Source organism: Spermophilus citellus, assembly GCF_964194105.1.
Source record: "Spermophilus citellus genome assembly, chromosome: 9".
NCBI classification, from domain to species: domain Eukaryota; kingdom Metazoa; phylum Chordata; class Mammalia; order Rodentia; family Sciuridae; genus Spermophilus; species Spermophilus citellus.
The window spans coordinates 575,704-592,365 of NC_138191.1; the positions used below are offsets into that span (position 1 = coordinate 575,704).

Below are 16,662 nucleotides of genomic sequence, written 5' to 3' on the forward strand. Positions count from 1 at the left end.
TTCTGCCACTAACGAATCAGACTCTTGGGACTTTTTGCCTTGGTCATTGGTACTGATTCTGCCCTTAGATGTAGACACAGAATAAGGGAGTCCTTATTCACATGCCAGCCTTTCAGATAGCTGGCCATGGTCATCATGTCCCTCCTAGTGGTCTGTCCGCCAGGCCAACGCCCCAGTCCACCGTCACCACCGGTGAGATCCCGTTTGAGTTCCCAGGGTCCCTCATAGTTGGGTCTTATTTTATCACAGCTAGACCTACTTTAAAGGAGCAGCAGAGAATACCTGGTGCCTGGTCTCATCTGTCTGATCTCTCACAGTGAGACTCTCATGTCCTTTTATCCAAACACAGTTTTACTAATACCAAAAGTTTACCTTTTTTTTCCCTTCTGCTATATGGTTGCATTGAAATTTTAGGAAAAGAAAAAAAAAACCCAAGATCTTTTTAACATAAAACTATTTTTACTCCCAATCTTATATTTTCTTTGGCTTTTTTTTTAGCCTGTATTCAGAATTACAGTTATTCCTATTTTATTTCAATATTTATTTTGATCTGCTATTCCTTAGAAACTTCTAACATTCTTTATATTGATTCTATTTTTTTATAAAAAGCAAAGCTGTTATGATTTTCATCCACGTGATGAAAGAGCCCAGAATAAAGTCCTAAAGTTGTAATTGTGAAGCTTTATAGAGGTACCTTTTCTCATTCTTTTTTATTATTATATCATCATCATCATCATCATTATTGTTGTTGTTGTAAAAAAAAACACCTAGCATAAAATTGATTAATTTTAACCATTTCAAAGTGCACATGAAGATGCTGAGGCATTAGTACACTCATATTGCTACATGGCTGTCACCACCATCCATCTCCGGAACTTTTCCATAATGCAAACCGGGAATTCCGTACACATTTAAGAACCTCCCTCTCTCTCCTCCCCAGACCTGAACACCACCTTCCTACCACCTGACCCTATGAATCTGAGTGAAATCATACACTACTTGTCCTCTTGGGTCTGATTGATTTCACTTACAATGTTTTTAAGTTCATCCACATGGCAGATGTGCTCCCATTTTAAGGCTAAATAATATTTCATTATATGTATGCATTGTATTTTGATTATCCGTTCATCATTGACATGGTGTTTATGACAATCTCTTCATTTGACGCCCACGAATGATGTTGTGGGTACACAAATATCCGAGTCTCTCTTTTACTTCTTTGGGGTATATACCCAGAAGTACTAGGTTATATGGGAATTTTATTATGTCTAATTTTGTTAAGGAATTGCACACTGTTTTCCATAGTGGCTGTACCATTTTACTTTGCTCCCGGGAATGGACTAGGATTCTTATCTGTCAACATTCTTATTAATACTGGTTATTTTTGTGGGTTTTTTTTTTTGGAAGGGAGGGGGTGTTACTTGTTTTGTTTTAAGCAAAGTCCTAATGAAAGCTTCCATTCCAAGGGCATGAAGTAGTCTCTCATTGTGATTTTGGTTTGAATTTCCCTGATAAATAATGATGTTGAGTATCTTCTCCATATATTTACTTGCCACCTTTATGTCTTCACTGGAGAAATATCTGTTAAAGTCCTTCGCCCATTTTTTGATTGAGATAAATTTTTGTTATTGTTGAATTGTAGGAGTTCTTTATATATTCTGAATATCAATCCCTTATCAGACATGTAATCTGAAAAAATTATCTCACATTCATGGCCTGCCTTTTCTCTTTTTTTGATTGTGTCCTTTGGTGCACTAAAATTCATTTAATTCTTATTCTGATGAAGTGCAACCTATCTATTTTTCATTCTCTTTCCTGTCTTTTTTGTGTTATACCCAAGAAATCATTGCCAAATCCAATATCATGGAGCTTTTCCCCTGACTTTTTTAAGTTAGGACTAATCTTTATATTGACATCAATTTGGTAATTTATTAAAAATTTAAATAAACTTGTGTAATCACTTGTAAGTCTATTTTCCAGTTCACATTATCCATTTACCCATTGGGTAATTAGTTCTTGTATTTATTAGTTTAATCGGTACCTACAAGAGTAGGCGCTTCAGACACAGTAAACCAGCCGGGGATCGTCCTACCCCTCTCTCACCAAGTTCAGAGTCTCGTGAAGAAGTCGGACGTGGAATAAGTGATTACAGGCACGAGCACAGTGCAGAAGAAGAAACGGAAGCTGATCGCAGGTCAGGCCAGCCAGCGTGGCCTAACCTGAAAGATCTCATCAAACTCCCTGGAATCCTTCTCCTGTTGGTCTATCAGCCCAAAGGAACATGGAAATCCGTCAGCCAGGTACTGATTCCGGATGAGGATCACTGCTCAGACTTCTCTTTACCAGTCTACTCTAGACTCTTCTGGGGGTCTTCCCCGTCTTCAGATTCTGGAGTCCACGGTGGATTTGAATCTCTCCTAGGTGATGTCTGCAGTTACCTTTACAACTTCTTTATAGATCTGAACTCAGAAGCAACCCGGCACAGTGGCTCCCTCGAGGTCTGTCTGCCGTCTGTGGTGAAGACAGGGTCTTTGGTTAGGACGGAGTTTTAGGAAAGCGAAGGGACCTGGAACCCGCCAGCCCTGTCTGTTCTTCTCCAGTAAGTCTCCCCCGCCCTTCCATTGAGGAAGACTCACAGTGAAGACCATCAGAAGAGGGAGGAGCAGAAAAAGGCAAGAAAGAAGACCTGAAGGCCCCGGGTGTTTAAGATGAATCCTCACCAGCACCTAGTTATTACGTATCGCGGCCCCCATTTTACATGACAGGAAAAAGGCTCCGAGACACCCACTCCAGGGTCACAGAGAAAAACAGATTGGATGGGAACGCGACCCCAGAAGCCTTGGTGATTCCTTTGCCCCAGGCCTCCCCCTGGTGGTGGATGGGGAAGTGTGCAGAAGCCCTCGTGCTGGATTCCTGTCATCACTGGGGACGGCTTTGCTGAGGTCTACTTTGTACCAATGCTGTCATAGGCTGCAGACTTACATTAACAGACGAGACGGCAACACAGGAGGCCTAGAGTTAAGCAGGGTTGAACTAGGCAAAGATGACGAGTCTCCACGGTCAGACTCAGAGGTGAGCAGGCCCAGAGACGGAGGGTGGTGGAAGGCGAGAGGGCACGGCCCATCGGGAAACCACCACAGTAAACGAGGAGGGTGGGCACGTCACTCGAGTGTTCACAGGTTTGGGCACCTCCCTATGTTAGGCTCTCTTCTAGTGCTGGGGACCCGCGAGGAATGACACAGTCTGCCTTCTTGGAACTTACCCTGGGCAGGGGGCTACACCAATAAGTGCCCAGATGGGTGAGGTCCGCCCAGATAAGTCCTGAGGGAAAAAGTCAGCGAGGCCCATCCAAGGGCACGGCAGAGCAGGACAGGGCGGAAGCTAGAACAACAAACCTTACTTCCTCCTGGTGGCGCTGGAAGTCCAAGATCAGGTGTGGGCAGGTTGCCTCGGCCTGTAGAGGTCTCGTCCTTCCAGCATCTTCCCCTGGTCTTCCCTGGGTCTGTGCCCTAATTTCCTCTTCTTACAGGGACAAGGCTCTTATTGGAGTAGGGCCCACCCCTGTGGCCTCAATTACTTCTTTAATACATCTGAAGTATTAATGGTTAGGATATCACTTCAAAATTTTGGGGGACACAGTGCAGCCCATAACACAAGGTGATGAAATTCTGCATCAAGGTAAAAACTCTGCCTCTAAAGGTGGTAATGTCCTCTTTGGAGGACACAATATGGCTCACACACAAGGTGATAAAACTGGCAACCATGTCCCTGGCTGGGCTCTCCGATGATAGGAGAAAGCAAACATTTCACAAGCCTCAGCAAGGATGTGATCTGCAGACACCCACTTAGCTGGGAGGGTCGGAGCCTTCGTAACTAAGGCCAGAGGGAGGGGAGGGAGGGACAGTGTGGGGGCCGCCGAGACCGCGGGGAGCCGAGAGCCCCGAGAGGGGTGGGAGTTAGCCCAGGTGTCCAGGGGCATCCTGGGAGGGGCGAACCACCTGTGGGAAGACGCTGGGTGAGGGGATGGCTCACTTGGCTCAGGGGCCATCTGGTACACTCCAGGTCAGGAATGGGGAGAAGGGATAGGAGGGTGGGGTCAGAGCAGACGCTGGCCAAGGTACAGATGTGCCATTAGGGGAACAAGGTTCAGTGACCTGTTATAGAGCATGGGGTGACAACGATGTACTGTTGACTCAGTCTGCTAGGACAGAACGCTGTGGGTCACTAATAGAAAACCAATGTATTCTGTCACAGTTCTAGAGGACGGACAGTCCAAGACGGAGGCGGCAGCAGGTCAGGGCCCGGGCTCTCTGCCTCCACGCTGTGCCTTGCTGTGCCACCCCAGAGAAGGAGCAGAGGAGCAGGAGAGGGCTCCTGGGCAGCCTTCTTACAGTGCAGAGTCCTGAGCCCCGTCAGCAGGCTTACTCCCCAGTGCTGCCCCGCTGGGGACTAGGTTTGGAAAGGAAACCAGACCATGGAAACTGCACCTCTAAAGGAGTAGAGTTCTTCCCACAAAAACAAAGAGTGGATGACGTGATGGATGTTAATTAACTTTATCTAATCATTCCTCAATATAGACAGAGACATTGACTATAATAACATTTATAATCAATAGTGAATTAAAAGTTTCTATGAAGAAAAATCTCTAAAAAGAATCGGTGAGAAGGTTAGGATGGCTAGAGTGCAGAAGGCGATCCAGGCCGGGGGGCCCTGTGAGGGCTGGCCCTCACTTTGGCGTGGGAGACCAGTGAGAATGCCGGGAAGATGGCACGGCGGGCTTGGTTTAAAGCAATACCACGTGGGGAATACGCTGGGGAGGGAACGGGGGCGGAAACACGGTGACCTATTAGGAAGTGGGACAAAGATACAGCAATGGAAATCTTAAGAAGTCGTCAATTCTGGATCTAGTTCAAAGAAATGACAACAAGCATTTTGTCAGCTTTCTGCTGCTGTGACAAAATACCTGAGAAAAACTACTTAGAGGAAAGATTTATTTTGGCTCATGATTTCAGAGTCTTCACTTCATGGTCACTTGGTCCCATCACTACGAGCCTGTGGTGAGGCAGAACATCACGGCAGGCAACACACGGCAGAACAGAGCTGTCCACCTCATGAAGACCAGAGCGAGGCAGGGACAAGATACACCCTACAAGAACACACGTCCAGTGACCTCCTTCCTCCAACTAGTCTCCAACTCCTAGTTTCCACAACCTTCTAACCGCATTACCAGCTACAGACTAAGCCTTCAACACAGGAGCCTGTGTGGGACATTCTGGGTCCAAACTGTAACAGGGCTCATTGATACACTAGATGAGGACTCAATGGTGACCCCAAAGCTCTCGGCCATATACACTGTGTGAACAGTGTATAATTCATCCCAAGGAGGAAAACTGGAACAGGAGGTTTGAAAAGGGCTGAGAATTGAGAGCTTACTGTGGGCAATGGGAAGTTTGGTGCATATTAATATCTTCAATATCGAAACAGAGATGTTGAGTAGTCAATCAGAAATGAGACTGGAATTCAGGGGGAAAGGCCTAGAAACATAGGCATGGCGGCGCACACCTGTAATCCCAGCAGCGAGGGAGGCTGAGGCAGGAGGATCACAAGTTCAAAGCCAGCCCCAGCAACTTCGTGAGGCCCTAAGCACAATATTTAAAAACTATGGAAACACTTGAGATTATCCAGAGGGTCAGTATAGGAGAAAAGGTAGAAAAAAGTCCAGGAACCCCCCAACACTGAAGGTATCAGAAAAGTATAGATTCACCAAAAATAGAGAAGTTGAGAAACTGGAGGAAAACCAAGAATATTTTTCACTAAAGGAAAATGAAGAAGATATTCCAAGAAAGCCGATGAGAAGAAAACTGAAAATTGGCTGCGGGACTTATCCACCGAGGTCCATGATGGTGGACAACGCCTGTTTCCATGCAGAGCTGAGGGTAAGGGTCACATCATAGCTATAGCTGTTTCAAGGAAAAACGGCAGATTCAAAGATGTGGAGAAAAACTCAGACGGGATTTTCACAGCGTATCTGTAGCTAATGGGAATAACTGGTAAGAAGAGAAAACTGACAATGAGAAGAGGGATGATTACAGGAGGGGTGCAGGGGGGCCGACCCCGGGGAGCATGGGGTGGCTCATCCTGCCTCGGGCCCAGGCAGGCGTGACTGGAGGTGGGGTGGGTGGGCACGGTCCTCCTGACTGTGGGGCTCTCCCAGGGAAACAGAGATACACCACCCACTGGCGGGGGGGGGGGGGCTCCTGCAGGTGGAGGGGAGGAGCTGTGGCGAGGCCCTGACCCACCTGACTGACAGACTCAGGGACTCGGGGGACAGGAAGCGGGACGCACTCCTGGTCGGCCCCTGGGTGGGTGGCGAAGAGGAGAGGTGTGGGAGGAGAGGAGTTTGAAGGGGGAGCAGGACAAGGAGAAGAACAGAACCGGGGTCCCAAATCAACCCATTTCTACAGGGCCATCATGTCTGGCCTGGGCCACAAGCACAAGCTTAGAAATGAAGCCACAAATCAGACAAAACCCCTTGGTCTCCACATTGTGCCCTTTTTTCTTTCAGAAGAGGCCTTACCAGAGCTGGGGGAGGAAACACACAAAGCGGAGGCGTGGTGTGAAGACATTTTATTTAGACATCAACTGGTCTAAGTCGGTCACTCCTCACTTCCCACGGCCTGTGCTTGGGAGCAGAGGGCGTGATATTTTTCTGGGCTTAAGGTGTAGGCTGACATGGTGTTCAAGAACTGGTCCAGCGGGCAGAGTCTGTCGGGGCAACCTCTGGGCACCTGCTCCTGTTGAAGAGACGTGGCTCAGCGGCCCACAGGGCCAGGCCCTTCTGCTGCCTCCGGGGAGCCCCACAGTCTGAGAGGCTCTGGCCCCAGCGGCACGCACACATGCAACACTCAGAAGGCCCCATACCCAGTCACAGCCAGAACACTCCACTACAGCCCGCTTACAAAGGCCACTCGAGAAATGTCCTTGAGCTGAGCGGACACAGTCAAGTGACATCACCGAGTTGGAGAAGCTAAAGGTCTCATCCCTGGGAGAGCTCTGGTCCCCTTTCTCAGCACCGAGGCGGCAGGCCGTTAGCAAGCCAAGGGTGCTGGCCGCTACCTCCCAAAGACCCAGCTGCGCGTGCTCAAGAGGCTCCCGGTCAGGAGGCTGACCCCGACAGTCTCTCGGGAGAAGAGCAGGAACGAGTCTGCAGACCAGGATCGGGACCACGTCCCACCATAGGCCAGGATCTGCTCTAGCCCTGGGCGCAGCTGTGAGTCGCCCACGGGGTGCAGAGAGCTGCGGGCACCCAGGGAGACTCCACGGGGCCTGGTGCTGACCCAGCCGCGGGCACTGGGGAGGGCCCGCCCACCACCCAGTCCCAGCTGCGAGGCCTCACCTCCCCGTTGTAATGGAGCTGCACAAACCACTCCTTCGATTGCTGGTGCTGGTAGAGTTCCACCGTCAGGTCGGCAGCAAACGGGGGCCACTTGTGGTCAAAAATCCCCAGGGTCATTAAGAGAGGGATGAGGGTCACATCATGAGTTGCATAGAGGTATAGCTTTCTGAAAGAAGGAAACAGTTCCCTGTAATGGTCTGCCTCAGGACTCGGGAGGCCTAGGGGTCCAGGTCCTATAAAAGGGGCTACGGAAGCTCATGAGCCATTCCCCACATTTTAAAGACCTTACGGACATCACAGCTCTGTTCGTGGAGAGAAGCCCTTCAAACTAAATCTACCAGGCCCGGACCTCTGGTTGGGACTTCTGAAGAACCGAGGACTTTACACTGCTGCCTGTCTCCCTGGAGGAAGGAACACACTGGCCTCAGAAACCAGGTGACACCTAGCTCAGCGGCACTGACACAGGAGGGGAGAACCCACAGTCCACTCCTCGTCACCAGGGGAGGTCCCGCTGGGATGACCCTCCTGGCCTCCCCCTGGTGACCTTAAGGAAGAAACTGAGCTGCTGTGGTCGAGACCCTCGTGGGGTCCCGCCAGGCCGGAAGGAGGGTCTCCCCACGCTCGCCACACGAGGAGTCAGTGAGAGCCTCTGCTCCTTGGGGGAAGGAAGCCTGCGGTTTTAGGAACCGAGTTCACTTCAACCCAGTCTCCCATGGCCACTTAACCCACTTCTGACTGACACCAGTGTCATCTCTGGGGTGGGTGGGGTCCTGTTTATTGACCCCAATGCAGAAGCCTAGCACTAGACCCTGCAGTGTTCTGCAGACACAAGGAGAGAGCATCAAGCAGCTCAGAGTTAGGGATCACGTTCAAGGGAGCCTGTCGCATGCTCCTCCAGAGCCAAGGTGCAGAGTTAGGGATCACGTTCAAGGGAGCCTGTCGCATGCTCCTCCAGAGCCAAGGTGCACACAGTTAGGGATCACGTTCAAGGGAGCCTGTCGCATGCTCCTCCAGAGCCAAGGTGCACACAGTTAGGGATCACGTTCAAGGGACACTGTCACATGCTCCTCCAGAGCCAAGGTGCACACAGTTAGGGATCACGTTCAAGGGAGCCTGTCGCATGCTCCTCCAGAGCCAAGGTGCAGAGTTAGGGATCACGTTCAAGGGAGCCTGTCACATGCTCCTCCAGAGCCAAGGTGCACACAGTTAGGGATCACGTTCAAGGGAGCCTGTCGCATGCTCCTCCAGAGCCAAGGTGCACACAGTTAGGGATCACGTTCAAGGGACACTGTCACATGCTCCTCCAGAGCCAAGGTGCACACAGTTAGGGATCACGTTCAAGGGAGCCTGTCACATGCTCCTCCAGAGCCAAGGTGCACACAGTTAGGGATCACGTTCAAGGGAGCCTGTCACATGCTCCTCCAGAGCCAAGGTGCAGAGTTAGGGATCACGTTCAAGGGAGCCTGTCACATGCTCCTCCAGAGCCAAGGTGCACACAGTTAGGGATCACGTTCAAGGGAGCCTGTCGCATGCTCCTCCAGAGCCAAGGTGCAGAGTTAGGGATCACGTTCAAGGGAGCCTGTCACATGCTCCTCCAGAGCCAAGGTGCACACAGTTAGGGATCACGTTCAAGGGAGCCTGTCACATGCTCCTCCAGAGCCAAGGTGCACACAGTTAGGGATCACGTTCAAGGGAGCCTGTCACATGCTCCTCCAGAGCCAAGGTGCACACAGTTAGGGATCACGTTCAAGGGAGCCTGTCGCATGCTCCTCCAGAGCCAAGGTGCAGAGTTAGGGATCACGTTCAAGGGAGCCTGTCACATGCTCCTCCAGAGCCAAGGTGCACACAGTTAGGGATCACGTTCAAGGGACACTGTCACATGCTCCTCCAGAGCCAAGGTGCAGAGTTAGGGATCACGTTCAAGGGAGCCTGTCGCATGCTCCTCCAGAGCCAAGGTGCACACAGTTAGGGATCACGTTCAAGGGAGCCTGTCGCATGCTCCTCCAGAGCCAAGGTGCAGAGTTAGGGATCACGTTCAAGGGAGCCTGTCGCATGCTCCTCCAGAGCCAAGGTGCAGAGTTAGGGATCACGTTCAAGGGAGCCTGTCACATGCTCCTCCAGAGCCAAGGTGCACACACAGTTAGGGATCACGTTCAAGGGAGCCTGTCGCATGCTCCTCCAGAGCCAAGGTGCACACAGTTAGGGATCACGTTCAAGGGAGCCTGCCACATGCTCCTCCAGAGCCAAGGTGCAGAGTTAGGGATCACGTTCAAGGGAGCCTGTCGCATGCTCCTCCAGAGCCAAGGTGCACACAGTTAGGGATCACGTTCAAGGGAGCCTGTCACATGCTCCTCCAGAGCCAAGGTGCAGAGTTAGGGATCACGTTCAAGGGAGCCTGTCACATGCTCCTCCAGAGCCAAGGTGCACACAGTTAGGGATCACGTTCAAGGGAGCCTGCCACATGCTCCTCCAGAGCCAAGGTGCACACAGTTAGGGATCACGTTCAAGGGAGCCTGTCACATGCTCCTCCAGAGCCAAGGTGCACACAGTTAGGGATCACGTTCAAGGGAGCCTGCCACATGCTCCTCCAGAGCCAAGGTGCACACAGTTAGGGATCACGTTCAAGGGAGCCTGTCGCATGCTCCTCCAGAGCCAAGGTGCACACAGTTAGGGATCACGTTCAAGGGAGCCTGTCACATGCTCCTCCAGAGCCAAGGTGCACACAGTTAGGGATCACGTTCAAGGGAGCCTGTCACATGCTCCTCCAGAGCCAAGGTGCACACAGTTAGGGATCACGTTCAAGGGAGCCTGTCGCATGCTCCTCCAGAGCCAAGGTGCAGAGTTAGGGATCACGTTCAAGGGAGCCTGTCACATGCTCCTCCAGAGCCAAGGTGCACACAGTTAGGGATCACGTTCAAGGGAGCCTGTCACATGCTCCTCCAGAGCCAAGGTGCACACAGAGTTAGGGATCACGTTCAAGGGAGCCTGTCTCATGCTCCTCCAGAGCCAAGGTGCACACAGTTAGGGATCACGTTCAAGGGAGCCTGTCACATGCTCCTCCAGAGCCAAGGTGCACACAGTTAGGGATCACGTTCAAGGGAGCCTGTCACATGCTCCTCCAGAGCCAAGGTGCACACAGTTAGGGATCACGTTCAAGGGAGCCTGTCACATGCTCCTCCAGAGCCAAGGTGCAGAGTTAGGGATCACGTTCAAGGGAGCCTGTCGCATGCTCCTCCAGAGCCAAGGTGCACACAGTTAGGGATCACGTTCAAGGGAGCCTGTCACATGCTCCTCCAGAGCCAAGGTGCACACAGTTAGGGATCACGTTCAAGGGAGCCTGTCACATGCTCCTCCAGAGCCAAGGTGCACACAGTTAGGGATCACGTTCAAGGGAGCCTGTCACATGCTCCTCCAGAGCCAAGGTGCACACACAGTTAGGGATCACGTTCAAGGGAGCCTGTCACATGCTCCTCCAGAGCCAAGGTGCACACAGTTAGGGATCACGTTCAAGGGAGCCTGTCGCATGCTCCTCCAGAGCCAAGGTGCACACAGTTAGGGATCACGTTCAAGGGAGCCTGTCGCATGCTCCTCCAGAGCCAAGGTGCACACAGTTAGGGATCACGTTCAAGGGAGCCTGTCGCATGCTCCTCCAGAGCCAAGGTGCAGAGTTAGGGATCACGTTCAAGGGAGCCTGTCACATGCTCCTCCAGAGCCAAGGTGCACACAGTTAGGGATCACGTTCAAGGGAGCCTGTCGCATGCTCCTCCAGAGCCAAGGTGCAGAGTTAGGGATCACGTTCAAGGGAGCCTGTCACATGCTCCTCCAGAGCCAAGGTGCACACAGTTAGGGATCACGTTCAAGGGAGCCTGTCGCATGCTCCTCCAGAGCCAAGGTGCAGAGTTTGGGATCACGTTCAAGGGAGCCTGTCGCATGCTCCTCCAGAGCCAAGGTGCACACAGTTAGGGATCACGTTCAAGGGAGCCTGTCACATGCTCCTCCAGAGCCAAGGTGCACACAGAGTTAGGGATCACGTTCAAGGGAGCCTGTCGCATGCTCCTCCAGAGCCAAGGTGCACACAGAGTTAGGGATCACGTTCAAGGGAGCCTGTCACATGCTCCTCCAGAGCCAAGGTGCACACAGTTAGGGATCACGTTCAAGGGAGCCTGTCTCATGCTCCTCCAGAGCCAAGGTGCACACAGTTAGGGATCACGTTCAAGGGAGCCTGTCACATGCTCCTCCAGAGCCAAGGTGCAGAGTTAGGGATCACGTTCAAGGGAGCCTGTCGCATGCTCCTCCAGAGCCAAGGTGCACAAAGTTAGGGATCACGTTCAAGGGAGCCTGTCACATGCTCCTCCAGAGCCAAGGTGCATACAGTTAGGGATCACGTTCAAGGGAGCCTGCCACATGCTCCTCCAGAGCCAAGGTGCACACAGTTAGGGATCACGTTCAAGGGAGCCTGTCACATGCTCCTCCAGAGCCAAGGTGCACACAGTTAGGGATCACGTTCAAGGGAGCCTGTCGCATGCTCCTCCAGAGCCAAGGTGCACACAGTTAGGGATCACGTTCAAGGGAGCCTGCCACATGCTCCTCCAGAGCCAAGGTGCACACAGAGTTAGGGATCACGTTCAAGGGAGCCTGTCACATGCTCCTCCAGAGCCAAGGTGCACACAGTTAGGGATCACGTTCAAGGGAGCCTGTCGCATGCTCCTCCAGAGCCAAGGTGCAGAGTTAGGGATCACGTTCAAGGGAGCCTGTCACATGCTCCTCCAGAGCCAAGGTGCACACAGTTAGGGATCACGTTCAAGGGAGCCTGTCGCATGCTCCTCCAGAGCCAAGGTGCACACAGTTAGGGATCATGTTCAAGGGAGCCTGTCACATGCTCCTCCAGAGCCAAGGTGCACACAGTTAGGGATCACGTTCAAGGGAGCCTGTCGCATGCTCCTCCAGAGCCAAGGTGCAGAGTTAGGGATCACGTTCAAGGGAGCCTGTCACATGCTCCTCCAGAGCCAAGGTGCAGAGTTAGGGATCACGTTCAAGGGAGCCTGTCACATGCTCCTCCAGAGCCAAGGTGCACACAGTTAGGGATCACGTTCAAGGGAGCCTGTCACATGCTCCTCCAGAGCCAAGGTGCACACAGTTAGGGATCACGTTCAAGGGAGCCTGTCGCATGCTCCTCCAGAGCCAAGGTGCACACAGTTAGGGATCACGTTCAAGGGAGCCTGTCACATGCTCCTCCAGAGCCAAGGTGCACACAGTTAGGGATCACGTTCAAGGGAGCCTGTCACATGCTCCTCCAGAGCCAAGGTGCACACAGTTAGGGATCACGTTCAAGGGAGCCTGCCGCATGCTCCTCCAGAGCCAAGGTGCACACAGTTAGGGATCACGTTCAAGGGAGCCTGTCACATGCTCCTCCAGAGCCAAGGTGCACACAGTTAGGGATCACGTTCAAGGGAGCCTGTCGCATGCTCCTCCAGAGCCAAGGTGCACACAGTTAGGGATCACGTTCAAGGGAGCCTGTCGCATGCTCCTCCAGAGCCAAGGTGCACACAGTTAGGGATCACGTTCAAGGGAGCCTGTCGCATGCTCCTCCAGAGCCAAGGTGCACACAGTTAGGGATCACGTTCAAGGGAGCCTGTCACATGCTCCTCCAGAGCCAAGGTGCACACAGTTAGGGATCACGTTCAAGGGAGCCTGTCGCATGCTCCTCCAGAGCCAAGGTGCAGAGTTAGGGATCACGTTCAAGGGAGCCTGTCACATGCTCCTCCAGAGCCAAGGTGCAGAGTTAGGGATCACGTTCAAGGGAGCCTGTCACATGCTCCTCCAGAGCCAAGGTGCACACAGTTAGGGATCACGTTCAAGGGAGCCTGTCGCATGCTCCTCCAGAGCCAAGGTGCAGAGTTAGGGATCACGTTCAAGGGAGCCTGTCACATGCTCTTCCAGAGCCAAGGTGCAGAGTTAGGGATCACGTTCAAGGGAGCCTGTCACATGCTCCTCCAGAGCCAAGGTGCAGAGTTAGGGATCACGTTCAAGGGAGCCTGTCACATGCTCCTCCAGAGCCAAGGTGCACACAGTTAGGGATCACGTTCAAGGGAGCCTGTCGCATGCTCCTCCAGAGCCAAGGTGCACACAGTTAGGGATCACGTTCAAGGGAGCCTGTCTCATGCTCCTCCAGAGCCAAGGTGCACACAGTTAGGGATCACGTTCAAGGGAGCCTGTCACATGCTCCTCCAGAGCCAAGGTGCAGAGTTAGGGATCACGTTCAAGGGAGCCTGTCGCATGCTCCTCCAGAGCCAAGGTGCACACAGTTAGGGATCACGTTCAAGGGAGCCTGTCACATGCTCCTCCAGAGCCAAGGTGCATACAGTTAGGGATCACGTTCAAGGGAGCCTGCCACATGCTCCTCCAGAGCCAAGGTGCACACAGTTAGGGATCACGTTCAAGGGAGCCTGTCACATGCTCCTCCAGAGCCAAGGTGCACACAGTTAGGGATCACGTTCAAGGGAGCCTGTCGCATGCTCCTCCAGAGCCAAGGTGCACACAGTTAGGGATCACGTTCAAGGGAGCCTGCCACATGCTCCTCCAGAGCCAAGGTGCACACAGTTAGGGATCACGTTCAAGGGAGCCTGTCGCATGCTCCTCCAGAGCCAAGGTGCACACAGTTAGGGATCACGTTCAAGGGAGCCTGTCACATGCTCCTCCAGAGCCAAGGTGCACACAGTTAGGGATCACGTTCAAGGGAGCCTGTCACATGCTCCTCCAGAGCCAAGGTGCACACAGTTAGGGATCACGTTCAAGGGAGCCTGTCGCATGCTCCTCCAGAGCCAAGGTGCACACAGTTAGGGATCACGTTCAAGGGAGCCTGTCGCATGCTCCTCCAGAGCCAAGGTGCAGAGTTAGGGATCACGTTCAAGGGAGCCTGTCGCATGCTCCTCCAGAGCCAAGGTGCACACAGTTAGGGATCACGTTCAAGGGAGCCTGTCGCATGCTCCTCCAGAACCAAGGTGCACACAGTTAGGGATCACGTTCAAGGGAGCCTGTCGCATGCTCCTCCAGAGCCAAGGTGCACACAGTTAGGGATCACGTTCAAGGGAGCCTGCCACAGTGCTCCTCCAGAGCCAAGGTGCACACAGTTAGGGATCACGTTCAAGGGAGCCTGCCACATGCTCCTCCAGAGCCAAGGTGCACACAGTTAGGGATCACGTTCAAGGGAGCCTGTCGCATGCTCCTCCAGAGCCAAGGTGCACACAGTTAGGGATCACGTTCAAGGGAGCCTGTCGCATGCTCCTCCAGAGCCAAGGTGCAGAGTTAGGGATCACGTTCAAGGGAGCCTGTCACATGCTCCTCCAGAGCCAAGGTGCACACAGTTAGGGATCACGTTCAAGGGAGCCTGTCGCATGCTCCTCCAGAGCCAAGGTGCACACAGTTAGGGATCACGTTCAAGGGAGCCTTCACATGCTCCTCCAGAGCCAAGGTGCACACAGTTAGGGATCACGTTCAAGGGAGCCTGTCGCATGCTCCTCCAGAGCCAAGGTGCAGAGTTAGGGATCACGTTCAAGGGAGCCTGTCACATGCTCCTCCAGAGCCAAGGTGCACACAGTTAGGGATCACGTTCAAGGGAGCCTGTCGCATGCTCCTCCAGAGCCAAGGTGCACACAGTTAGGGATCACGTTCAAGGGAGCCTGTCGCATGCTCCTCCAGAGCCAAGGTGCACACAGTTAGGGATCACGTTCAAGGGAGCCTGTCGCATGCTCCTCCAGAGCCAAGGTGCACACAGTTAGGGATCACGTTCAAGGGAGCCTGTCGCATGCTCCTCCAGAGCCAAGGTGCACACAGTTAGGGATCACGTTCAAGGGAGCCTGTCACATGCTCCTCCAGAGCCAAGGTGCACACAGTTAGGGATCACGTTCAAGGGAGCCTGTCGCATGCTCCTCCAGAGCCAAGGTGCACACAGTTAGGGATCACGTTCAAGGGAGCCTGTCGCATGCTCCTCCAGAGCCAAGGTGCATACAGTTAGGGATCACGTTCAAGGGAGCCTGTCACATGCTCCTCCAGAGCCAAGGTGCAGAGTTAGGGATCACGTTCAAGGGAGCCTGTCACAAGCTCCTCCAGAGCCAAGGTGCACACAGTTAGGGATCACGTTCAAGGGAGCCTGTCGCATGCTCCTCCAGAGCCAAGGTGCAGAGTTAGGGATCACGTTCAAGGGAGCCTGTCGCATGCTCCTCCAGAGCCAAGGTGCACACAGTTAGGGATCACGTTCAAGGGAGCCTGTCGCATGCTCCTCCAGAGCCAAGGTGCACACAGTTAGGGATCACGTTCAAGGGAGCCTGTCACATGCTCCTCCAGAGCCAAGGTGCACACAGTTAGGGATCACGTTCAAGGGAGCCTGTCGCATGCTCCTCCAGAGCCAAGGTGCAGAGTTAGGGATCACGTTCAAGGGAGCCTGTCACATGCTCCTCCAGAGCCAAGGTGCAGAGTTAGGGATCACGTTCAAGGGAGCCTGTCACATGCTCCTCCAGAGCCAAGGTGCACACAGTTAGGGATCACGTTCAAGGGAGCCTGTCGCATGCTCCTCCAGAGCCAAGGTGCAGAGTTAGGGATCACGTTCAAGGGAGCCTGTCACATGCTCCTCCAGAGCCAAGGTGCAGAGTTAGGGATCACGTTCAAGGGAGCCTGTCACATGCTCCTCCAGAGCCAAGGTGCACACAGTTAGGGATCACGTTCAAGGGAGCCTGTCGCATGCTCCTCCAGAGCCAAGGTGCACACAGTTAGGGATCACGTTCAAGGGAGCCTGTCACATGCTCCTCCAGAGCCAAGGTGCACACAGAGTTAGGGATCACGTTCAAGGGAGCCTGTCACATGCTCCTCCAGAGCCAAGGTGCACACAGTTAGGGATCACGTTCAAGGGAGCCTGTCGCATGCTCCTCCAGAGCCAAGGTGCAGAGTTAGGGATCACGTTCAAGGGAGCCTGTCACATGCTCCTCCAGAGCCAAGGTGCACACAGTTAGGGATCACGTTCAAGGGAGCCTGTCACATGCTCCTCCAGAGCCAAGGTGCACACAGTTAGGGATCACGTTCAAGGGAGCCTGTCGCATGCTCCTCCAGAGCCAAGGTGCAGAGTTAGGGATCACGTTCAAGGGAGCCTGCCACATGCTCCTCCAGAGCCAAGGTGCACACAGTTAGGGATCACGTTCAAGGGAGCCTGCCACATGCTCCTCCAGAGCCAAGGTGCAGAGTTAGGGATCACGTTCAAGGGAGCCTGTCACATG

General features: G+C 53.1%; 1 protein-coding gene across 3 annotated transcripts in view; it reads right to left on the bottom strand.

Moving 5' to 3' along the window:
• Window positions 1-6,593: 6,593 nt before the first annotated feature.
• Window positions 6,594-16,662, bottom strand: part of ACP6 (acid phosphatase 6, lysophosphatidic) — a 36,214-nt gene continuing 26,145 nt past the window's right edge. Inside the window, exons 9-10 of one of the 3 annotated variants that reach the window (XM_081305517.1) lie at window positions 7,397-7,562; window positions 6,594-6,794 (exon numbers count right to left, since the gene is read on the bottom strand). In XM_081305517.1, coding sequence (XP_081161643.1) covers window positions 6,657-6,794; window positions 7,397-7,562 — 304 coding nt within the window. In that variant the 3' untranslated portion in view covers window positions 6,594-6,656. Of the gene's footprint in view, window positions 6,795-7,396; window positions 7,563-16,662 lie in introns of those variants that run through there. The other 2 variants (XM_081305519.1, XM_081305518.1) reach the window with 2 other exon arrangements.